Here is a 22,684-nt window from a genome sequence, read left to right on the forward strand (position 1 = left end):
TGAAATCAACCTTGGGACAGAAGGCATGTGTCAATGAGTCATGTTAGAGTGGGGCATCGTAAGAACAACGACAGAGTTGCAACAAAAGCGAAGATCCCATCCTGTCGGCCAGCGATCTCGAAAGCTGGGAAGCGGCATTAGAGATGGGGCAAGCAGCAGTAGTTCCTGGGTGCTGTGAACCAGAGATACGGTCGGCGCAAAGCTCTCTAGACCTTTTTGGGTAAGCTCAAATCGCGTACCTGCACCTCATTCGTCAGATCCTGCCAGCCACGGGTGGCTCAAGGATGTATTGACCGCTCTGCAATCTCATACACCATAGCTTGTTACTCTTGAACGTTCCTTGACGAGGAAGCGAAGTTCAAATATAGTATCGGTTGCGCGTTTATTTGGTGCAGCTTGCGACCTTCCTCATGCCGACCTCATGCCCGGCTCTGCCGCATCGGCATCCTCCACTATCCTGAGCAGATTGTTCCAACGCATGCAGAACTCGATGTCAGAGTGTGGGGTATCTCCTGGGTCCTAGACGTATCTGCCTAGCAGTAAGGATATTCGGTGATTCTGCGACTTGCCAACCTATGTTGCCTCGTTTGAGAAAGCATCAAATGTGCTCACGAGTGACGTGAGCGGACAAGAAGAAAGTCTGCTGCGTTAGACTATACAATTTTAGTAGGACTGGTTCGCAGGACTGTAGTCTTTAGCGAACACAGGTCGAAGGATCGCGGACCGATTCCACCGCCCTGTAGTCGTCGCCGCAACTTGACAAGAGCGGAACTTTGTTCGGCTCCATTATGACGACAGGGCCTTTGACGAGTTCTTTGCCAATGCGGAGCGTTATAAACGGGATATGTCCAGCGGCAGCGTGCTGCGGATGCTCGGGACGTGTCTGGTATCGTACCACGATCAATGATTTGATTGTGGTTTGGAACGTTTGCGTTTCAAACTTGAAGATTAACTTGAACGAGCAACTATCTGATCGATGGGAGGGATTGCGAATGCATCGCTGCCAGCTCCATCCTTCACCTACGTGAGACGTCTGAGGAGCGAGGCTGAGCAGCCTTCCCCCACAGCTCGAATATGTTCACGTAAGCTGGAACGAGAATACCAAGGGTGATCGTCCTTAGTGAGGATCCGCTCCTGGGCCACGATTGGTAAAGCGTGGTGCAACACCAAGATCGATCCCTTTGGTACGGCCCGTCTGAGGTCAAGATGAGTTAGTTCACTCTCGGCTACACAACCTTCCGGTATTTGCGCTAAGCCCTTTCCCAATTCTATGGCTTAGCCGCCAATGGATCAGTGTAATAATCAGATCGAAGTCAGGACTCAAGCCAAGCCAGTTTCGGGGAACGTATCACATACAGTGTTGAGCCAAAGGTCAGATGATCCACCGTTACCTGACTGCTGACGGCTTTAACATCTCCAACCTACACAGTTCATCAAATACACCTTGCTGTTGGCGAAGAAGGTGGCTCTCACTCTTGGTAAAGACTCGAGAGGAGCTCTGGTTCTCGGCAGTACCACTGGCAGGTGCCCTGCATACTGGATACGACGGATCATTCGACCACTCGACATCGTCTTCATGGGAATCCCTTGTTGTTGAACCTGACAGCTGCTAGAGCCGTCAGTCAAACTCTTTCTGCTTGGTCGATACAGCTTCCTCGTGCTCTTTAGCAGTCGGCCTACGAGGTCGTATGTTTCAGCAGTAGTCCAAATTACCTACAATGGCATTCTTCGTAGACCATATGCAGGCAGTGGCCGTCCTTGGTGGAAATCTAGACGTTGCATGTGTTGTGAGGCAGCAGTATATGCCTAACATAACATCTAGTTCTCATTCTGAGATTGACGTTCGCGATCAGCATGTAATGCTGTAGAGTGAGTGGTCTGGCCCAATGACGGACCAGCGATGGCAATATCCTAGCTTTTCCATGTGCTGTACAGGTGGCGGGAATCAAAGTCGATCATACAAAAGAGGAAGGTAGATAGTGAGGGCGATCCGGCGAATCTCGTCGACGGGTGCTGCTCACAATGTAAAGTGTGGCGAGATGATCGTGTGGCGGGTGTGGCGTAGTGACAAGTGTTGCTTTTTGACAGGTGTGGGCTATCCCGGCTTGTCTGCATCGAGGCCAAATGGCATCAAGGACTGGTAATGACGTTGGATGCGATAACCTGTTTTGCGCTGCGGGCGGGTACCCAAGCCGGACGTACCTGACGATCTATAGGCGGTCTTCGATGCGTGGACCCATGGTGGTCGTACCGAGCAAATAAGGCGCGGCGCACATGGCAAACAAGGTCTGGTGAGAAATGACGCATGTCACGGTGGCTGAACAGAGGGGCGCCGTTAGTAGGACTTGAGCAGTCTAGGCTGGCAGACGACTTCAGCCTGTAGGGCATGGATCGGCGGGCGCTGGCGGCGAGGTGTCTCGTTGGAGCAACACTCGGCTGGTTTGGTGTGTGGGCAAGAACGGGTAGGCTTGGGGAAGCAGCGAGCGGCGGTAGAGGCAGGCGCGAGCAGGATGGGCTGCGCCACCACACCGGCTCAATGCTGCTCGTCGCGTCTAGCCCGACGCAGGCTGGGAGCATTGGCAGGCTCAGCTCAGGTGCGCGCGCCGTCGCGGAGTCGCCATGGCAGAATCTTCCTGGGAGGGAGGGCGAGCCTCGTCTCGCGGGGCGTGTGGCGTCGACGTGTCTCGTGTTGCGACGCAGTTGTTTGGAGAGGCACGTCTTGGATGTTTGGCGGTGGGTCGTTGCAGCGCAGCGTGGTTGGCCGCGGCGATACACAGCCCCAAAAGGCTTGCGTTGTTCCGTTGAAGCCGCCGCGCTGCACTGAGGCTACCTCTTGTCTGCTGCCGAAGTCCCAAGTCCCATCGCCGGACTGTCTTCTCGTCTCCTCCAAGTGTCTGCACCCATCGCGCGCTCCATTGCACGGCAGCCGCTCGAGACTGATCCCGTGACTGTCTGCCAGCGTCGCCGTCTTTGAGCGCACGCACGCCCGCACGCCCGCCTGCTTACTTAGCCCGGACTGGAACCATCATCAGCCACAAGAGTCCCCAACGGGCCCTCGTCATCGGCACCTTGACTACCAGACGACCTGCACCCTACGACCCTGCGACCGCTTAGTTGCACCACGTCCAGGATCGCGATTCTGCTCCCACGTCCGCCTGCACGTCGCACATCGTGCCGACTGAAGACCCCTCCTCCACGGCCACGCCTCATTTATCGCCTTCCTCGCGCAGCGCCTCTTCACCCGCCTGCCTCGCGCCGCCGCCGTGCTTGCGCGTCCCGTGGTTCTCGTCTGCTCGGAAAATAGCCAGCAGATCGCCTTGGTTGGCCCGAGCCGCAATTTGCGACCGAGGGCACATGCGAGCAATCTAACGTCCGTCAATTGCGAAGCTGGCGCTTTCCACGGCCCAAGTCTATCTGGAGTGTTGGTAGACGACGGCCATCTGCGCCCTCACCAGAGGCTGCATCGACCCAAAGGTTAGCCGACCCATGCATGCGCACCCACTCCGTCTGCATAGTCGAGACGGGTGACGCGCATGCTGTCATTGGAAAGAAAGAAGCCATGCTGACCCATCTCAAAGATACGCTCATTGAACCGTCTCGCCGCTCCACACCATGGCTGCCTCGACGCGAGCAATCACGCCGACGCCAACCGGCCCATTCACCACCCACAATGGGCCTAATACCCCAGGTTCTACCGCGCGCAATGCCAACGGCGGAGCGACCTTTGGCACCCATCTCACAAAGTCTCCCGGCGGCTTGTCGCCTCGACTCTCGCCTCAGCCGCTCACTGGAGCCGCCGCCATCGCTGATGAGCGCCGCTTCCGCGAACAGTCCGCGAGGCAGACGAGCCCTAATCCCGCTGTCGCCGCGCTGCAAAGTCTGAACGGCACTGTCCAGTCCATGAGCCACCCTTCAGACGCTCCGCAACAGTCGGCGCCGATAAGCAACAAGGCTGACAAGACGACGAAGCCGCTCATCATTCCCGACCAGATCAACGTCACGGGCGATAGCATGCAAACGAGCCCCGTCAGCCTCTCGAGTTTTGGCGATGGTGACGCGCCGAACGCGCCGGGTGCTTCTGCTGCGGAAGGTGCTGCCACCGGCAATCCAGGCCGGGAAGGCGCGCACCAGCAGCAACCACAGCAGCACCACCACCAACATCACCACCAGCTCATCGCACCGAATCCCGGAGACAACCCAGGCAACCGCGCCTTTACGTTTCCTGGGCCTTTGCCCCCGGAGCCGGATCCACGTGCCCCGGCCCGCCAAATGAGCCTGCCTGGATACGGCCAGAATACGCCCAAATCGCCCTCCACCAAGCGTCACAAGTGCCCATACTGCTCAACCGATTTCACTCGCCACCATAACCTCAAGAGCCATCTACTAACGCACAGTCAAGAAAAGCCTTATGAATGTCCCACGTGCCAGGCGCGTTTCCGTCGTTTGCATGATCTGAAACGTCATACGAAACTACACACCGGCGAGCGTCCGCACACGTGCTACAAATGTGGCCGCAGGTTCGCACGTGGCGATGCGCTTGCGCGACACAATAAGGGTCAGGGTGGCTGTGCGGGCCGCCGCTCTAGCTTCGGCATGGATGACGATCTCGGAGACAAAGGCGACGAGGGCATGGACGGTGTCATCTACACTGGCGAGCCTGATGGTGAGGGTGACGAAGACGAAGACGGTAGTCGGCGAGTCAGTGAGCCGGCACGCAAGCGACAAAACACTGGGAACTCTACCCAAGGTTCGTATTCTCATCATTCCAGCACATATCCGCCTATTGCTGCGAATCGAAGCTCGAGCAGCCAGAACAACTTGCGCCCTTATTACCCAGGGTCTTCTGCGCAGCCGACTAACGTCTCGCCCAAAGCAGCTCCCACTAGCATCTCGTCGATCCAGAACGCAAATACGCAGTCCAATGTCTTCGCCCAAGGTGGCATGACGGAGAGTCCCAGGCCGTTGTCGCCAGGGCAGCAGGAACAGCATCGCCTGGGGGCGCCAGAAAATGGTCTCCCGGGCTCGCGATCTCCCAGCCTGTCGCATCACTTGCATCAGCAGTCAAATTACACTCGCGGGCGGGGGACACCTCCTGTTGGTTTAGCTCCGCCCAGCACAAGCAGCGGGCCTCACCTGCCATCTCTCCCAGGGCTCAGTCCTATGCCCCCTAAGCAGGGCTCTCAAGGCGGCAAAAGCAATGGCCCTAGCATGCTGCAACATCAGACCATGGCCGCTCCTGGTAGCAGCTCGCAGCCGGGCAGCATGTCAAGCCACGGTGGAAGTGGCGGTAGCATGCGCGAAGTCATGGGCAGCCAGGTCGATGTGTGGCAGTACGTTCGCGATATAGAGTCTCGCATGGCGAGAATGGAAAAGGAACACAACGACAAGATCGCCACGCTGCAGAACGAGATCACCACGCTCCGGGCCCAGTTGGCTCAGCAGCATGTCAACAACACGCAAGCCCACCAACAGGCTCAATAGCGTGAATGGTGACGTTGCTGCTGCATGTTGTCGCTGTGGTGAGGCTTGCACTGCTTTTTGTGCTTGGATAACGGAGGCGTTCTACGGAGTACAAAACCCAAGATTGAGCAACAGAGAGATTTCGGGCTTCTACATGGATCAACATACGTCAAGGATCACGACGAGCATGTTACAATGATACCCCATGCTAAGATTACTCGCGATGTTTGGCATTTCCCTACCTTGTTCTGCGGTTACTACCCTTCACACCTGTATATTAGACTAGTTACCATCATGTCAATGTTTCTTTGCTAGAAGGTTCCCCGTGACGGTCATGACTTGCCGATCTTGGAGATGTGACGTGACCTGCCACGCCAGCAAAGCGTGTGAAGCCACGCGCCCAGCATCTTCCTGGCAGTGCAGGTAGCACAATGGACAAAGGCGAAGAACAAGGCGGTTGCTGTTGTTGCTGCATCGCATGCTAAAGCGATGCCGTGCATGAACCAGTTCCCACGCGCAGTCGTTGCCATGGTGTTGCAGCAGTGGTGATCCATGGGTGAGGGTGCCCAGGTGGGTAAGGAAGACCCTTCGGGCTAGACAGGTGCTAAGGATAGCCCGCAGTCAACACTGCGCCCAGTCCCGAGCCCGGCCCACTTGGCTGCTACACGTCAGAGTACTACAACCCAAAACTCCCCCTACAACGCACCCAAGACCGCAAACCCCTCACCGCACCCTGCCCTGATTTGTGTAGATGGATGGCGAGCTGCTGTCCTGATAGGCGCACCCGCGCAAAGTGCCCGCACCCGACGCCCAATTGAAGCTGCCCATAGCCGCGCTGGTGATCGCACCCGCAGAAGCCCGTCCAGCGTCCCGGCCCACAGTCACACCAACGAGCTCCACGCCGCCTCTTCACCATGGAGACGTCGTCCAACTCGCACCGCCGCCGCAGCAAAAAGGACCCGGACCGCGAGCGCAGCACCCACCGCTCCAAGGACAAGGATAGGGACCGCGAGCGCCATAAGAGCACCCGCTCCCGCAAAACCCGCTCGTCGGCCTCCAAGGAAGACGACGCTGAGAACCCGCCGCTGCCCAGGCGCCCGTCGACGGAACGTGTGCGCAACTCGACGTCCACCTCGACCTTGTCGTCGTCGCAAACGTCCAAGTCGCACAAGATGGCCGTCGTGCCCGAGATGGGACGCCGCGGCTCGTTGGGCTCCGACAACACATCGCGCATCAGCTTACCCTACCCGTCGCATTCCAAAACATACGCCAAAGAGAGCATCTATTCCCGCGACGGTGTAGAGAAGAGGAAGTCGACCTCGACGCCAGAGGCCACAGATGGCGAGGCCTCGCCAGGCAGGGACGGCGAGCGGCCAGTCGCACCGCATCCACCAAACCGAGCACCACCCCCGCCTCCACCACGGGCACCACCGAGTCCCCCGCTCACTGAGACCACAGGCGCAGATCTTAGGAAGACGGCCAGTGTCAACAGCATGCGAAGGAAGGACCCTGACATGATCGCGCGAGAGATGGAGGAGGGTCGCCAAAGCGTAGACAGCGGCACGCGCATGACTTCGACGGCAGGCCCGCGGATCGCGTCGCGCTCAAGTGTCAGAGACGAGGATGCATTCGACGGCACAGACCTCACTTCCACCACTGGATCGCAGCCTAGCACCATCCGTGCCAAGTCTCCACAATTGGAGACGAGAACGAGGACCGTGAGTCCATCCAGCGCTCGGCCCCCAGGCAGGACATCGACCCCGGGCAGAACGTCGACACCGAGCAGGACGTCAACACCTGTCAAGATGAAGACGAGAGCGCCCTCGGAATATACACTCGACTCAGACGCCACTTCAGTCGTACAAGATCGCAACTCTTACCGCCGCAGCCAATCACCCCCGCGTTCCGATGTCTCGCCTTCTTCTGTGGTCGATTCATCACCACGTACACCTACCCAGCACTCCGTTCTTCCCTCTGTTGTATCTTCTGTCAAGGATGGGCCGCCCATGATCGAAGTTATGACGGACCCCATGTCGCGCACACAATCCGTAGATCCCAGCTATGCCCAGTCCCCAATGACCCCACCACCCCCGCCTCCTCCTCCAGCCATGATGGAAGCTCCTCGCGTCGACTACCTGCTCCAGAATGGCGGTCTGGCCAAAGCTATCCCGCGAAGTCTACTAGCGGCTATTGATGGAGTTCCAGCCTCTGCCTATTCTCAGTACACTACACCAAGGCTATCTGGAGCACAAGCGCACGATGTCCGATCTTTCTTCAAGCCCCTGCAGAATGTACTCAACAGCTACAACACCGTCATGGACACAAGCGGATCTTTGGCGGTAGCCACCGGTTATCGTTCGGTTGCGCGGCGTCTTCTCGATCGTCTCGAGAACGTTTTTGCTCGCAACATATCCTCGGAGCATTGTCAGTGCATGATGTGCTTCGAGCAGTCGGTTGTGGAAGATTCTGCAGGTGTCAACTGGGGAGAAATCTTAGAGCTAGTGTCTGGACGTTGCGAATTGCCGACTTGGCCACCTTATGAGCAAGGTGCCGAGCCTGGACTGGGCATATCGTCTGATCTTGAAGCACCATGTCAGCGCATTGACGTTGATGTACCTGAGCAATACCGCGAACACTACGAAAAGCAGTCGAAGAAGACCAAAGTTGCCGTGCAGTCTTGGCTATCAGACCAACAAGACGGTGTCCCCGAGGACGCTGACGATGAAACGTTGACTTTTATCATGCTCACCCGATTGGAACAGCCACAACGACCACTCTTCTATGCACTCTTATGGGGGTTGGACAAACTCCCAAATCCTCGCACTCAAAAGCCGGACAGTGGGACGCCGCCGTACTTGGCAAAAGCTGGTTTGGCGCTACAGCGTCTATATCGACTCTACACTCCACCGCGCGACCAGCTAGTAGTCATGTATCTCATCCGCCATCCAGACATGCACAACATGCTTGCTACCTTGGCAGCTGTGACCAAGCACGAATGGGAGATTCTCGTCTCTGGACGCTTCGATGGCTTCCTTTGGTCAGGCGTCGATGACCTACCTGACATGAACACAACACCTCCCCGATCAGGCTCAAGAGCAGGACAGGTCCGACCCGGCGATGGACCGCAGCGATTTGCATCACCAGTACCACCAAACCGGTACGGCAGCTTCAGCCCAAGTCCGTACTCTCGACCGGGATCTGCCCGCCCTGGGTCTGTCCGTCCGCCCGGCGGAGCCCCTGTGCAGATCGATGAAGAGACCGAGATTGCCGTGCTTGCCGAAATCGAGCGCGAGATCTATCTTGGTATGGAGGCTATGGAGGACGCATTTGAACAGCTCCACAACCAAGCCGAGACTGTGCGCCGTCGTCTGCGAGAGCGCGCTGCAGGTTTGTCCATGGTGGCGCAGCAGCGTAGAGGTGCTGGCATGGGTGGCATTGAAGTCAGGTCTGATACGCCAGCCAACATGCGCGACCCTGATGAAGGAATCGATGATCTGAGAAGCGAGGTTGGGCCGGATGACTCGGCCAGCAACGTCAGCAACAACCGGAGAAGAAAAGCACACCGTGCACGCGAACGGAGAACACCAGCGCCCGTGGAAGAAGAGAGCGAGGAGGATGTAGCGCTTGCAGAGAGGATACGCAGACGTTTCTAAGGTAATAGGGGGTTTGTTGGAACATTTGCATTTGCGTTGGGGTCTATTTGCGGCGTTTGTTATGCTTTACGACTTGGGAACCATGGCTGATACGATTTATGGCTTCCTAACGGCCGAGATATATGGATACCCAGTTTGTGAGTGCGGAGATGGAGAGGATACGCTTTCTTCCATCGTAGTGTGGCCGCGGAGCAGTTGAACGTATACCATCTACTAGGATTATATTTACAATGACGTCACATGTATTTACTTCAACATGTTGATTGGGCCTGCAGTGCAAATGAGTTTCCGTTTTGAACATGACTAGGTTTGGAACGGGGGAGATGGCGAAACTTGAGGCTGTTGATGGTACTCCAATCATCTTAGCCTGTCCGACAGGCGACGAGACGCATAGCAGCAGACGACCCCGCGCAACCACATTAGAAGCCCTCGAGAAGTTTGTGTGACGCGACCCATTGGTAAGGACGGTAGGATACCATAGCTGAGGAGTGCCTGCGTGCATTTGATGCGATGCCGATGGTCGTCATTATACGGATGTTTTGCTTTTGGTTTGGAGCTCATTAGTCGAACGCGACGCATCCCTGCACGTTGACGCGCCGGGCATGCATGTCCCTCTATGACAACAGAGCGCGAGCGGGACAGTAAACAGGCCAACTCTCGCTCGGGCGGCCCATACAACAACCCAATCTCGCCGTATCTGGGGTTTCTGGCTCGACTGCACCTGCCTCCCGATTCGAGCAGCTGCCCACCTGTTCTCGCTCCGCTGCGGCCCCCGCCATTCGCTGTTGCCCTCGCAATTGGGTGTTTACGAAGCAATCGCTCTTTGGTAGGTGCAGACGACATCGCCTTGTTTGGTGGTGGATTACCACGGTCTGCGTCTCTTGCCTTGACACTGACTGACGCCTTTCTTCACCAGATCCGGCCACCAGTCTGCTCGCTCCGCTCACCGACCGCCCCCGTCGCTGTCGAACCGAGTCCTTCGCTTTACCCCAGGCTCCGCGCATGCGCATATCCTCAATCCGGTCGTCTTAATCGCATTCTTGCTCTACAATCAATCCGTTTAAACACACAGCCCTCTACGCCCCCGGTGCAAGGTTGCGCACATGGCCGAACTAGGCGCGAACGAGTCGGTCGATCCGAATACCCTCTACACCAAGCAGGAATGCATCGGCGGCGGTAGCTTTGGCAAGGTCTACAAGGGCCTTGACCGGCGGACAGGCCACACAGTCGCTATCAAGGTCATCGACGTCGAAAATGCCGAAGACGAGGTTGACGACATTATGGGTGAGATCATGATCCTCTCCGGCATGAACTCGCCATACGTCACAAAGTATTACGGTTCCTTTCTGGCCGGCTCCGACCTGTGGATTGTCATGGAGTTCTGCTCAGGCGGAAGTTGCGCAGACTTGATGAAGCCAGGCCAGATAGCAGAGGCTGAGATTGCAGTCATACTGAAGGAACTGTTGATGGGCTTGACATATCTCCACGACGACCACAAGCTGCATAGGGACATCAAAGGTACGCCCGCTGGGCCGGCTGTATGCGGGAGAAGACTAATGTGATAACAGCGGCGAACATCTTGGTCAGCGCGAATGGCCAAGTCAAGCTTGCTGATTTTGGCGTCTCTGGACAACTATCGGCGACCATGACGAAGAAGAACACATTTGTTGGAACGCCCTTCTGGATGGCCCCCGAGGTGATTAAGCAATCTGGCTACGACGGCAAGGCTGATATCTGGTCCCTGGGTATTACCGCGCTGGAACTGGCAAACGGCGAGCCTCCATATGCCGACATCCACCCGATGAAGGTTCTCTTCCTCATTCCAAAGAATCCACCACCAACACTACAGGGCAACTTCTCACCCGCGTTCAAAGAGTTTGTCGAACTTTGCCTAAGAAAGGATCCCAAGGAGCGTCCGAGTGCGAAGCAGCTTCTACAGACAAACTTCATCCGAAAGGCTGGTAAGCCCGCCCGTCTGCAAGAGCTTATCTCAAGATATCAGGACTGGAAGGTCAGATATCCGAAAGAAGCAGCCGAGTCAGAAGATGAAGCCACACCCATAAAGAGGAAGGAGCCTGTCAACGAGGACCTTTGGGATTTTGGAACTGTGCGGCCAACAGGAGGTGGCCGGGGGCCGGCGCTCGCCCCGATGAACGACGCGGGTGCCAATGCGAGGAACCCCTCGCCACAACGCAAGCCTGTTACACAGAACAGCGGTGGCTACGGCGATGAGAACGACGACACCCTCCGACAACCACCTTCGCCGACTAAACGCTTAGCACCACTGCAAACACAAGGCTCGCCTGGCTCTGTGAGGACCGCTGCTCGTATACCGCTGCCAGCATCACCAGAAAAAAGATCAGCTCCTTCATTCCCCCAGCCAGCCCTAGAGCTTCCACGAAAGTCCCCCGTGCCTGGCCTTTTCCAGCCTCCACCCAACAGAGGGCTAGTCACACCAACAAAGCCACAGGCCCCGCAACAACCCAGGCGACAAACACCACTACAGCACACTTATGATGATTTCGTACAACGGGAAATTGCTGCAGAAATGAGGAGTGTGGAACTCACATCACAACAGCGTGTTCCAACTCCAAGCCGCGCTTCCGTTCTACCGCAGATGACTATACCCGAGATACCGCCCTTTCGTGGGCAGTCTGCAAGCCCTGGTCAAAGCACTCCGCAAAGCCAGGCACCGAAGCCGTTGCAAAGTCCTATTCGAGTGCAACAACAAGCATCGACCCCGGCGCAAGTTCAGAAGCCTCTACCACCGCTCGTTGGTCAGCAAGGACTGCCATCTCTGGCAGGGCAGAAGCCACTTCCGCCAACACAACAGTCATTCACATCTTTCAGCCCAAGTTCCGCATCCCGACCTGACTCATCGTCATCATCGAACGATCCATTTGGCAGTCCGATGTCGTCAAATTGGCAGTCACAGCCAAGACAGCAACAAGCCGCCCAATCACCCCCTCCCCCTCCACCACACGTCACCAAGCCTTCGCCCATGTCCCGCGGCTCCTTCGGTAGACCCAAGCCGACGTCGAATCATCCTAGCCTCGCTCAAACGCAAGGTTCTCCAGCGGCGCCCGTCGAGATCACAGCGCTCAGCGGTGTGGTGATACCAGCCCTTGAGGCTGCACTGTCTCGACGTGCCTATCATCTTAGCGTTAGGAACAAACAAGAATCGGCTCGGTCGCTGGATGATGCACAGGGTTTCATTGAGCGCAGACGGCAAAGGCAAGAATGCCATGAGAAGGTTACTCGCCTAGTTAATGACATAAAGGGTAAATTTGAAGAGTTGGATCACTGGGACGAGAAAGGAGAGGTGGGCATGGGTGGAGAGGTCGCAGGCTTCTTGGAGGGTTTCCTTGAAGAGGTGCTGGTCCGTGTTGAACCAGCAGACGATTGAGGTGCATTTCAGTGTCGGCGTTGACTTTGATGCTTGTGCATATGGAAGGCCCTTTGGGGTTTTACGTCTGTTACGCGATCTGGCAAGGCGTTTATTGATGGAGGTTTCTTGGGGCATGTGACTGGAGTGTAAAAGAGTCTTTTTACCCATATCCCCGGATCGAATTACACATTTTTCTGCCCCGATGCATGCGTAATCTTCATTTGTGAACTATTCGACTTGATGGGGAAGTGTTGGTGGTGGTGGTGGTGGAAGCTACAACCAATCAGCACGAAGGAGGCAGCTCGGAGGTCCGCGGTAGTTTCGTCACTCGGCCAGGGACAACTCATTACCACGCGTTCCTGTACCGCGCTACACCAAAGTGCGGCGAAGACATCAGGAAGCGTATTCATGATGGCGTAAGTGTAATATACTAGTGGAGATAATAGTTAGCTGACATCGTATACCTATAGACGCACCATCCGCAGCAATGCGCTCGAGAAGCTTGCTCGTCTGTCCGCGCAGTCGCCGTCGGTAGATGCCACCCATTCCGACTTTGCGAGGTTGTTCAAAAGATGCCCGGCGACAAGCTCCATGAAACTGCAAGAGCTGGAGGCTGTTCTCGCCCTATGCAAATCTGCACCCTACATCGAGTCGATTGACGTCGCTGAGAAGCTGCTGACACGCCTCTCCCCATACCTCATCGCATCACACGCACAGACGCTTGCGCCCTCGCCCAGCCTACGCGCCTTCGAGCCCGCGCCGTATGAAGTTCTCACCTACAACCTCACGTGTGCCGTCCTCTCGCTCGGCCTCCGGCATGATCAGCTACGAACGCAAGCTGCCACGGCACTCGGTGCTTACCTCTCCGGCTGGGTCGCAGCAGCAGAAGAGCTCTCGGGGGAACAATTTGTCGACGATGGAGCCGACGACTACGCTGCCGATGGCGAGCTGGCGCGCGTCATGACACACAATCTCTCGCTGCTGGGCTTCCTGAGTGCTGCTGCTGAGCACACCCACTTCTGGAATGCATATGAGAGACTTCAGCTCATCCAAGACGTACGAGCAGCGTTGACGGAGAACTTTCTCATCGCATTCGAAACGGTGCTGTCGATTGTGCGTAATGCGCGCTCCCACCAGCACGGGTTGAGGGAGTGGAGGCGGTACACGAAGCATTATGCTGCTACTGGACGGCCACTTGGTGCGATGATTCTGCACGACTCTTTTCTGAAGGTCGTGCTGGCGTCTGCTTCGCTGCTGGTTGGGACCAGTGCGCACCTCACTTCGCAAACGTCCATTCTGGATCACCTGCAGACCACGCTCCACAGGAAGAACCACCAGATTCTTAGGGACTCAGCTGAGAACTCGCTGGCTGAGGGGCTGGCTAAGATTGCAGGAGAGGAGATGGAACGTCTGGAGAATGACATGGATTATTTACAACGGGTTGGATCTGCTTGGCAGCAGCAACAAGCCTCCTCTGTCAAGGCCAAGGTACTTGTCACGTATCTTTGCTGTACCATTTACGACGACGACACGGATGTCACAGACGCGGAGGTCTTAACTACCTGGCTCGACAATGTGCTCAACGATCCGGTACAGAGCGCAGACCATGAATTGGCTTCCACAGTCCTCAAGTCCATGGCCATCCTCGCCAAAGTCTCGCCGCAGCTGGCGTCTAGCCTCGGTCGTTCGCTACCTCGAGTCATTGTTCAAGCCAACTTCGACCATCGAACAACTTCCGTCGCAGCTGAGTCGCTTGCCGCTGTCCTAACTCTTCTTCCCCAGGATGCCATCATCACGACACTGTACAGCTTGGGCAATGTCATCAGCGTCGCTCCCAAACCTGACCGCAACCCTTCTTCATCTCCCACCTTGAACGGCAACGGCAAGCCTGCACGTACAGGTGGTGTTTATCAGAACCAGAACGGCAGCACCATCTCACTCACACCAAGTGATGTCGACGAGCCGCACCATGTACACACCACAGTCGTGGAGACTATTGTATCTGTCGCGAGAAACTGCAAAGATCCCAAGATCACGGCATTGGCACTATCGATGCTTGTCCAGAAGGTCGGCCGTTCTGGAAAAGTCGTGGATGCGAAGATCATCACCGATTCGGCTTTCTTGGGTATACACAGTCCGTCTGGAGAGTTTAGAAGTTTGCTCAAGGTCTACACTAAACTCTCGCATGATGCACTAGTTTCAGACGATGGGGCTACACTCGAAGCTGTCATGGCTGCGCGTCTCAACCTCTCTAGGGAGATTTCTGCCGATGAGCCTACCTTCGAAATTTATCTTACACATCTGCTAGACACCATCGTCAGCAAGGGAGATGCCCAGGAGACTTCGCATCGCCATCTGAGAGATACTGAGCTTGCAGCTCAAGAGATTGCGCAGATACTCAAGCCTCTTGCTCTTTTGCTTGAACGGAATGCGGAACGAGCGGAATTCTCCGAGCTGGATGATTCCATCATTGGGCTCCAGCGTGATGCTTGGTTCAATATCGTTGTTCACGGCTTCGATCTGCTGTCCGATCTTGGAAAACAACACAGGGAAGAGTTGCGCACTCTTGCACGGTTCAGCAAGCCCCTCATCGCAGAGGAGCGGCCCTTCCTTTCGGAAAGTGATATCGAACTCAACACGGTGTTGCGTCGCGGTAAGTCGCCTGAACATACAGTCGAGCAGAAGAAGAGGCTTGGGAAACTGCTTCCGTCATGTGAGCCCGACACCAAGTCCTTGAGTTATCAGGAAGCAGTCTTCCTAAGCACTGCATATCTGGTTGAAGATTTACGCGCAAGTGCCGGTGATTGCACCAAGGCGCTTGCGTACTTTCTTGATCCAAAGCTGCGAACTGGTGCAGTGGGTAATTGCATGGCTGCCATTGCAACAACGGCCGTTCGAACCTATCTGGCAAAGACGCTGTCGGGTCAATCCCATACGTTCTCGACCCCGTACCTCGCGCGCCAGCTAGCGACGATATTTTCTGCGTGCTGTCATCGTATCGCCCGCGTTCAGCAAGCGGCAGCTACCTGTGCAGATATCATTATCCGCGAAGTGCCATCCACGCTATGTCAAAAGAGTGCATTATTTGCCCTCTTAGAGCTCCTTTCGATGATGTGGTACAGTTGCCTTGAAGGCGAGACTGATGACTATACCTGGAAGTCGACCTTTACATCAAAGCGGTCCAACATCGTGGTGGAACTATCCGATGACTATGCTTTCCGTCGAGCGACTCTCGAAGCATTACATAAGCGTGCAATCGCTTGGGTGAAAGGAGCGCTTGATATTGCTCCACTCGATGTCAAAGGGCTTCTTCAGTCGTATCTGTCCGAATTCGATGATGAAATGACTTTTGGTCATATATCGCTTGGACGATCTTTTGCGTTGGAGATGGGGTCCGTCATTCCGTCAACTGATCAGCGCCTTGGTGCTATTGAACGCCAGGGCATTAACATCAACACTGCGTCGGACTTTATCACTCAATATACCACGAGACAGGAATACAAGTTTCTCGAAGGCGTTGCCGATCAAGAAGAGGAATGGCTCCAGGGCGCACCAGCTTCTGGACGGAAGTCGACATACCTCTCGCGAAGCTTACACGAAGCGACAAATCTTCTCGTGGACTTGGAGAATCGCACCCTTGGTCACAAGCATGTGACTATTGCTGAGCTCCGCGATATATTGCGAAGAGCGGCTGCACTTCTTTGCAGGGTGAAGACGGACCAGTCGCCTATCGTTCAGCATCTAGTCGGAATTCCCTTCGCCGTGTTCTCGAAGCAGTCCATCAAGCTGGGTATCTCACTGTGGACGAGCGTTGCCAAAGAGAACCCTCGTATGGAATCCCGCATCCTCGTCGCCATTGCTGAAAACTGGGAGAATACGGTGCGCAAGCGTCGTGGCATCTTCAGCCCTGCACTGAGACACGAGGATCCCTTCTACGGAAAGCAAGAATTCGCTGCAACAGACAAAGAAGCACTCTCGAAACGCCAGCAGCAGATCTACAACCTGATCGCTCCGCACTTCCGCCTACTGCAATTCTTGTCTAGCCACTTCAGTGCCTCGAGGTTGAGCAGAGCGGATGTGGAGCGTGTTTACGTTCGGCTAATGCATATCACGCTCGATGCCATGAGTTGTGGATGCTCGCAGCCGCTTGCTCGCGAGTCATACTTCCATATCGTTCTGCTTGGATTGCGCATTGCGCGTCACTGTACCACATTGTCGGCGACCATTAGATGGCGCCTGACGGATCGCATACTGACTGCTGCTCTGGCGTGGTTTGCGAAAGCCCCGCAATGGTCCTTTGGAGGCAACCGCCTACAGATCAAGGCCGAAACACATGTCCTTGCAGACGTGCAGGCGCAGCTCGACCTTATCGGAAAGGTTACAACTGCTAGTGACATTGGCACAAAACTGAAGGCGAAGCAAGAGCTCCTCTCTCTGCTGCTCTCGAACGAACAGACTCGTCTCATGGTGTGGCTCTTCCCACTTGATTATGGCAAAAAGCATCACTTCACTTCTGGGCGGCACAACAATACACTTCCTGATGTAAGTCACCTGTAAACATGAATTGATAGGAGCTAACGTAACTAGACTGCCGTGTCTGCTCATTTAAAGACGGCTTGGACGGAGAACCCTGCCATCGCTGTACACCTCCTCAAGCGCTTCCAGTCGCAGCGCCTCAACAACGAGGTTCGATGGCAGGTACTGAACTTCCCGCACAAGGTGTTGGATGAGCCGGATGCTCTAGAGATTCTTCTAGGCAATCTCTTACCGAGCGATGTGTCATTCCAGCTTAAGTATATGCTCTACTGGAAGCCTGTGAACCCTATCACGGCCGTCACGTACTTCCTTCCGGCTTATGGCAACCATCCTTTCATTATCCAGTATGCGATGAGAGCATTGGAGAGCCACTCGGTTGACGTCATGTTCTTCTACGTATATCAGATTGTACAAACCCTTCGATACGACGTCCTGGGCTACGTCGAGCGGTACATCATCGAGACGGCCAAGTTCTCGCAGCTATTTGCTCACCAAATCATCTGGAACATGAAGGCAAACGCGTACAAGGACGAAGCATCCGAGGTACCCGATCCCGTCAAGCCCACGCTTGACAAGGTGATGGGTAGCTTGGAGTCTAGTTTCTCCAAGGAAGACCATGCCTTCTACGAGCGCGAGTTTGCTTTCTTCAATGAGGTCACAGGCATCTCGGGTACCCTCCGCTCCGTCCTGCATGAACCCAAAGAGGTCAAGAAGCAGAAGATCGAAGAAGAACTTCGCAAGATTCAAGTGGAAGTTGGTGTTTACCTACCCTCCAACCCAGATGGTCAAGTCATTGGTATTGATCGCAAGTCCGGCAAGCCGCTACAGAGTCACGCAAAGACACCTTTCATGGCTACATTCCGCATCAGAAAGACGAGGCCTGAGGATCAAGACCTGGAAGACCAGGAAGACGAAAACCGCGACGTTGCGCGTCAGCGGGACAACAGCTACGAAACGTGGCTCTCTGCGATCTTCAAAGTCGGAGACGACTGCCGTCAAGATGTGCTTGCACTACAGATGATTGCTGCTTTCCGCGGAATTTTCAATACCGTCGGTCTTGACGTCTGGGTCTTCCCCTACCGTGTCACGGCAACCGCACCAGGTTGCGGAGTCATTGATGTACTCCCCAACTCCATATCACGAGACATGCTCGGTCGTGAAGCCGTCAACAGACTTGACGACTACTTCGTATCACGCTACGGTAACGAAGACTCGATCCGCTATCAAGAAGCGCGCTCCAACTTTGTAAAATCCATGGCCGCCTACTCCGTAATCAGTTTCCTCCTGCAGTTCAAGGATCGACACAACGGCAACATCATGATCGACGACGCCGGTCACATCATCCACATCGACTTTGGTTTCTGCTTCGACATCGCACCCGGCGGCATCAAGTTCGAACGCGCGCCCTTCAAACTCACAGCCGAAATGATCGCCGTCATGTCTGGCAAAAATGCTGCGAACCCGTATCAATCGCAGGCGTACCGCTGGTTCGAGGAGCTCACTGTCAAGGCTTTTCTCGCTAGCAGACAGCATTGCGAGCATCTTTGTCACGTCGTACAGGTCATGTTGGATAGTGGACTGCCGTGCTTCAAACCCGAGAGTATGAAGAACTTTCGCGATCGATTTGTGCTGGATAAGAGCGAGAGAGAGGCGGCTGATTACATGAGGGGCTTGATTGAGAAGAGTAGGGGGAGTTATTCAACCGGAACGTATGATCGGTTCCAACTTATCACTAATGGAATTCCCTACTAGGCGGATGAGGGCGAGACGAATGGAGGCTTTGAGTCTGGTAGATAATATCGTTATTCTCATAGAGCAACTAGAATCACGTACTTGCCTCTTGGCCCTCGTCAAAAAGCAACATATCCGCATACCACTTACGCATACCCCATCTCTTGGCCCTTTTGCACACCGCCGTATCCCAGGCGACACTCCAACATGTCCCAGTCATGCATATGCATATACCCACGCAGTATGACTCCATAACACGCATAAATAAGCAACACTAGTCTACCTCCATCTCAAAAATACTCAACATCTCACCCGGGCCTCTCGTTTCCCCCGGATTCCACGCGCAAGCAGCTAAACCAGGTATGCATGTCGGCATGGAGCATGCATGGTAGGGCGCGTCTCGTCTAGCCCGTATAGGAAAGTAGTTGCCCAGGAGTGATTAGTTTGCCCCACTTATATACTCCGATTGGCGGGAGGCCGTTGGCGGTGACGCGGTGAAAAAAATGGGCTTCTTCTTTGCGCTTATGGCTATTCGATATTTAGATCTCTTTGTTCGTTGAGTAACCTTCCTTCAAGACAAGTCCAAGTAGCTGTTGAGTGCTCTGGCTTTGGGTGTCAAATCTTTTCCCATTGTACATTCGGCGCTTACTTCCCTGGAATCGTTATGCTCGCACTTGATTATTGGTCCTATATAGTGATCTCTACTTTGAGCGCAATCACGCGTATTCAGTTTGCGACTCATATACACCATGCAGCAAGAGCTGGAAATGGATATACGGCGGCTACCCGAGTCAACCGAGACGGGGAAAGACGAGGTAGACATGGTACAAAAAGGGCAATTGGAAGCAGCGGAAGGAATGGACGTCGAGGAAGAAGCCCAAAATGGGAAGAGGAGTAGGTTGAGAATGGTGGCTATCATCACTGCGCTTTTTGTAAGTTTGGTCCTACTCACCTTCTTCAAGACATTCTCGATGAACGATATCACCAATCTCCTTACAAAACCCTCACATGCAACAAACTTACCACCACCCAGCTCTCCCTCTTCGTCTCAGCCCTCGACGCAACAATCGTCTCTACAGCTCTTCCCACCATATCCCGCGACCTCAACAGCGCCACGGGCTACACGTGGATCGGCGGCGCGTACCTGCTTGCCAACGCCGCTTCAGGCCCCATCTGGGCCAAGTTGTCTGACATCTGGGGCCGCAAGCCCATCATGTTGGCTGCACTTGCCATTTTCTTTGCTAGCTCGGCTGTCTGTGCGACGGCGAAGACGATGCAGGAATTGATCATCGGGCGTGCGTTCCAGGGAACCGCGGGTGGGGGTTTGATTCTGTTGGTGCATGTTTGCATTAGTGATTTGTTTAGTTTGAGGCAGCGGAGTTTGTTGATGGTGAGTTGCTTGGCATGTTGTATTGTGGGAGTGGTCTGGCTAATTGTTGTTTGTAGGGTTTCACCGAGGGCATCTGGGCGCTGGCAGGTGGTATCGGACCGGTCTTGGGCGGTATCTTCGCCAGTCTGGTTACTTGGAGATGGTGCTGTAAGTGGCATCTTTCTCGCGTCTTTTCCGCATCTTTTTCTACGAACATGCGCTGACTTTGATCCTCTCGACATCCAGTTTACATCAACTTACCCATCAGTGGATTTGCCGCCGTACTCATAGTCCTGTTTTTGGACATCAAGCATGAACATACCTCCTTCATCGATGGCATCAGGGCCGTGGACTGGTTCGGCATGTTCACCTTCCTTGGCTTCACGCTCATGATCCTTTTGGGTCTCGATTTCGGAGGCGTACTCTTCCCCTGGGACTCCGCGAAAGTCATTGCTCTACTAGTAGTAGGCGGAGTAATGATCTTTGCGTTCATTTACAGCGAGGCAAAAGTGGCCAAGTACCCGTTGATTCCCATGACGGTGTTTCGCCGGGGAACAAATGTCGCCGCTTTCCTCGTCGTATTCTTCCATGGCTTCGTCTTCATTGCAGGCGAGTACTACATGCCGCTATATTTTCAAGCCGTCCTCGAAGCTTCTCCGTTACGGTCTGGACTGCTCCTCCTTCCGTTTATCGTCACAGGTGCGATTGCCGGAGTCCTCTGCGGCCTCATCATGCACAAGACTGGCCACTTCCGTGAGATCATTTGGGTGGGTACACTGCTCCTCACCATTGGTTTCGGCCTCTTCATCTCCTTCGACGCATACACATCGACTGGGAAGGCAGTAGGTTTCGTCATCGTCGGCGGTCTAGGATCCGGAATACTGTTCGAGGCACCAATGATTGCTATTCAGAGCCAGGTCGAACAGCATGATGTTGCTACGGCTACCGCGACACTATCCTTCATTCGTAATATCGGCGTCGCAATATCGACCATCATCGGCGGTACCATTTTCCAAAACTCGATGAACGGTCAGGCTTCTTTTCTCCGAGACGCTGGGCTGCCACAGAATCTACTGAGTCAACTCGATGGTGACAGCGCGATGGCGAATGTCATGCTTCCTGCTACGTTCGAGAATGCGGCATGGGAACTTGCTGCGAAACAGGCCTTTGCCTACGCCATGCGCAACATGTGGATCACGTATACGGTACTCGCTTTCTTGAGTTTTGTCGCAAGTCTGTTCATCAAGGCCGCAGTGCTAGGGACGGATCATGTGGAAACTGTCACTGGATTGAAGAAAGAGAAGGTCGCGGCAAGAGTAGAGACGGACAGTTCATAGGATATGAAACGCGCTGCGGCGTACGTTTTCGCGGGAAGGTGTGAGGTGCCCGGAGCAGCGACGATGACGTCACGCCACTTGGCAACAGCCCGTTGGCCTGCGATGTGGAAACGATCTCGACTCGAGCTACTCCAGACACCAGCTATCTAGATCAAACCCCGATCCCTGGCCCCATTTGTTTTGCTTATCGCTTACCTTCTTTGGCTCTATTGTGATCTCGTTCGCGCACCGTACAGCACACCGTTTAGCGAAAGCTACCTAGGTATAATTGTGCGCGATGGTTTAAAGCTTCGGAATCGCCGTCGCCGATATGATCTGCTTCCCAGCGCTTGACATGCCTGCATCTTGCATCGTACTCTTTCGGAATCCTAGACGATTTCCGTGCGAAATGCTGTGTGATGACGTGCGGGTAAGGCTGGCAGCGTCGGACAGGCCGACCCCGCCTCGTGGTGGCTGCAGATAGCCATCTCACCAGGCCGAATCCCCTGTGAGTAGCGCTCGGTGGGAGCGAGGCCTCAATACTACATCACATACAGAACTCGGGAGTTTTTCGTTATAAGAGGGTCGCAGTGCGTTCAGTTCCTGGTGTGAAGAGATGGAATGCGACATCGAGGTCTACAACTCTGCGATGGCTGAGACCCAAGAAGCGCGTTATCTCATCGTCTGGCAATAATACAGCATCTGATCCGGCAGTTAGGGTAAGATTAGATTATCTGGGGTGTACGGAGTGGGATGTGGGTCAACATCCGCGATAGGTGCGGGAATCCTGGCACGAGGTTCGTTGACGCCGCATGCGTCCGCGTCACACGGCATGTCCAATTTCCTGGAATACCATTGTCCATATTGTGCAACACGTCCGAGAAACGCTCGTTCTCACAACTTCAAACCACACCGCAACATCGATGAAGAGTAGGGATACCATTCCCTGCACCGTACGGAATGGGATTTTTACCGCGCTGTCCGGCATCACTGACCCCTCTTTCTGGCACACAAGGCTTGTTTCCGGTGAGGAAGAACGTCAGAGTGCCTGAATCTTACCGCTGTTTAGTCTGACTTGCGGTGACGCCTGCGACTTGTCGTTTACTGTAGGGGGACGTTTGGGTGTTTTTGCGCGAGCAGCGATGGTTCTCTGCGAGCACAACCATAGCGCAGTACTCTGGAGTACCTTGAACAGCCATTTAATCGTCCCAAATTGATTGAGAGTATGTTG

General features: G+C 54.8%; 4 protein-coding genes across 4 annotated transcripts; all 4 read left to right on the forward strand.

Moving 5' to 3' along the window:
* Positions 1-3,612: 3,612 nt before the first annotated feature.
* J4E93_007485 (uncharacterized protein) lies at positions 3,613-5,481 on the forward strand (the record flags this gene model as incomplete). Its single annotated transcript, XM_049345392.1, has 1 exon — positions 3,613-5,481. One exon carries the CDS (start codon positions 3,613-3,615, stop codon positions 5,479-5,481), a length of 1,869 nt encoding a protein of 622 aa, XP_049197622.1.
* Positions 5,482-10,216: 4,735 nt separating this feature from the next.
* On the forward strand, positions 10,217-12,519 carry J4E93_007486 (uncharacterized protein; the record flags this gene model as incomplete). Its single annotated transcript, XM_049345393.1, has 2 exons — positions 10,217-10,631; positions 10,682-12,519. The coding sequence occupies 2 exons, from the start codon at positions 10,217-10,219 to the stop codon at positions 12,517-12,519; spliced, it is 2,253 nt and encodes a 750-aa protein (XP_049197623.1).
* A 393-nt stretch (positions 12,520-12,912) lies between these two features.
* J4E93_007487 (uncharacterized protein) lies at positions 12,913-18,789 on the forward strand (the record flags this gene model as incomplete). Its single annotated transcript, XM_049345394.1, has 3 exons — positions 12,913-12,917; positions 12,972-17,043; positions 17,089-18,789. 3 exons carry the CDS (start codon positions 12,913-12,915, stop codon positions 18,787-18,789), a joined length of 5,778 nt encoding a protein of 1,925 aa, XP_049197624.1.
* Positions 18,790-19,517: 728 nt separating this feature from the next.
* On the forward strand, positions 19,518-21,474 carry J4E93_007488 (uncharacterized protein; the record flags this gene model as incomplete). The annotated part of the gene is made up of 4 exons (XM_049345395.1): positions 19,518-19,700; positions 19,802-20,158; positions 20,215-20,305; positions 20,384-21,474. 4 exons carry the CDS (start codon positions 19,518-19,520, stop codon positions 21,472-21,474), a joined length of 1,722 nt encoding a protein of 573 aa, XP_049197625.1.
* Positions 21,475-22,684: the final 1,210 nt, after the last annotated feature.

The sequence above is a fragment of the Alternaria ventricosa genome (assembly GCF_023758065.1).
Source record: "Alternaria ventricosa strain BMP 2768 chromosome Unknown scaffold_13, whole genome shotgun sequence".
Lineage (NCBI taxonomy): Eukaryota > Fungi > Ascomycota > Dothideomycetes > Pleosporales > Pleosporaceae > Alternaria > Alternaria ventricosa.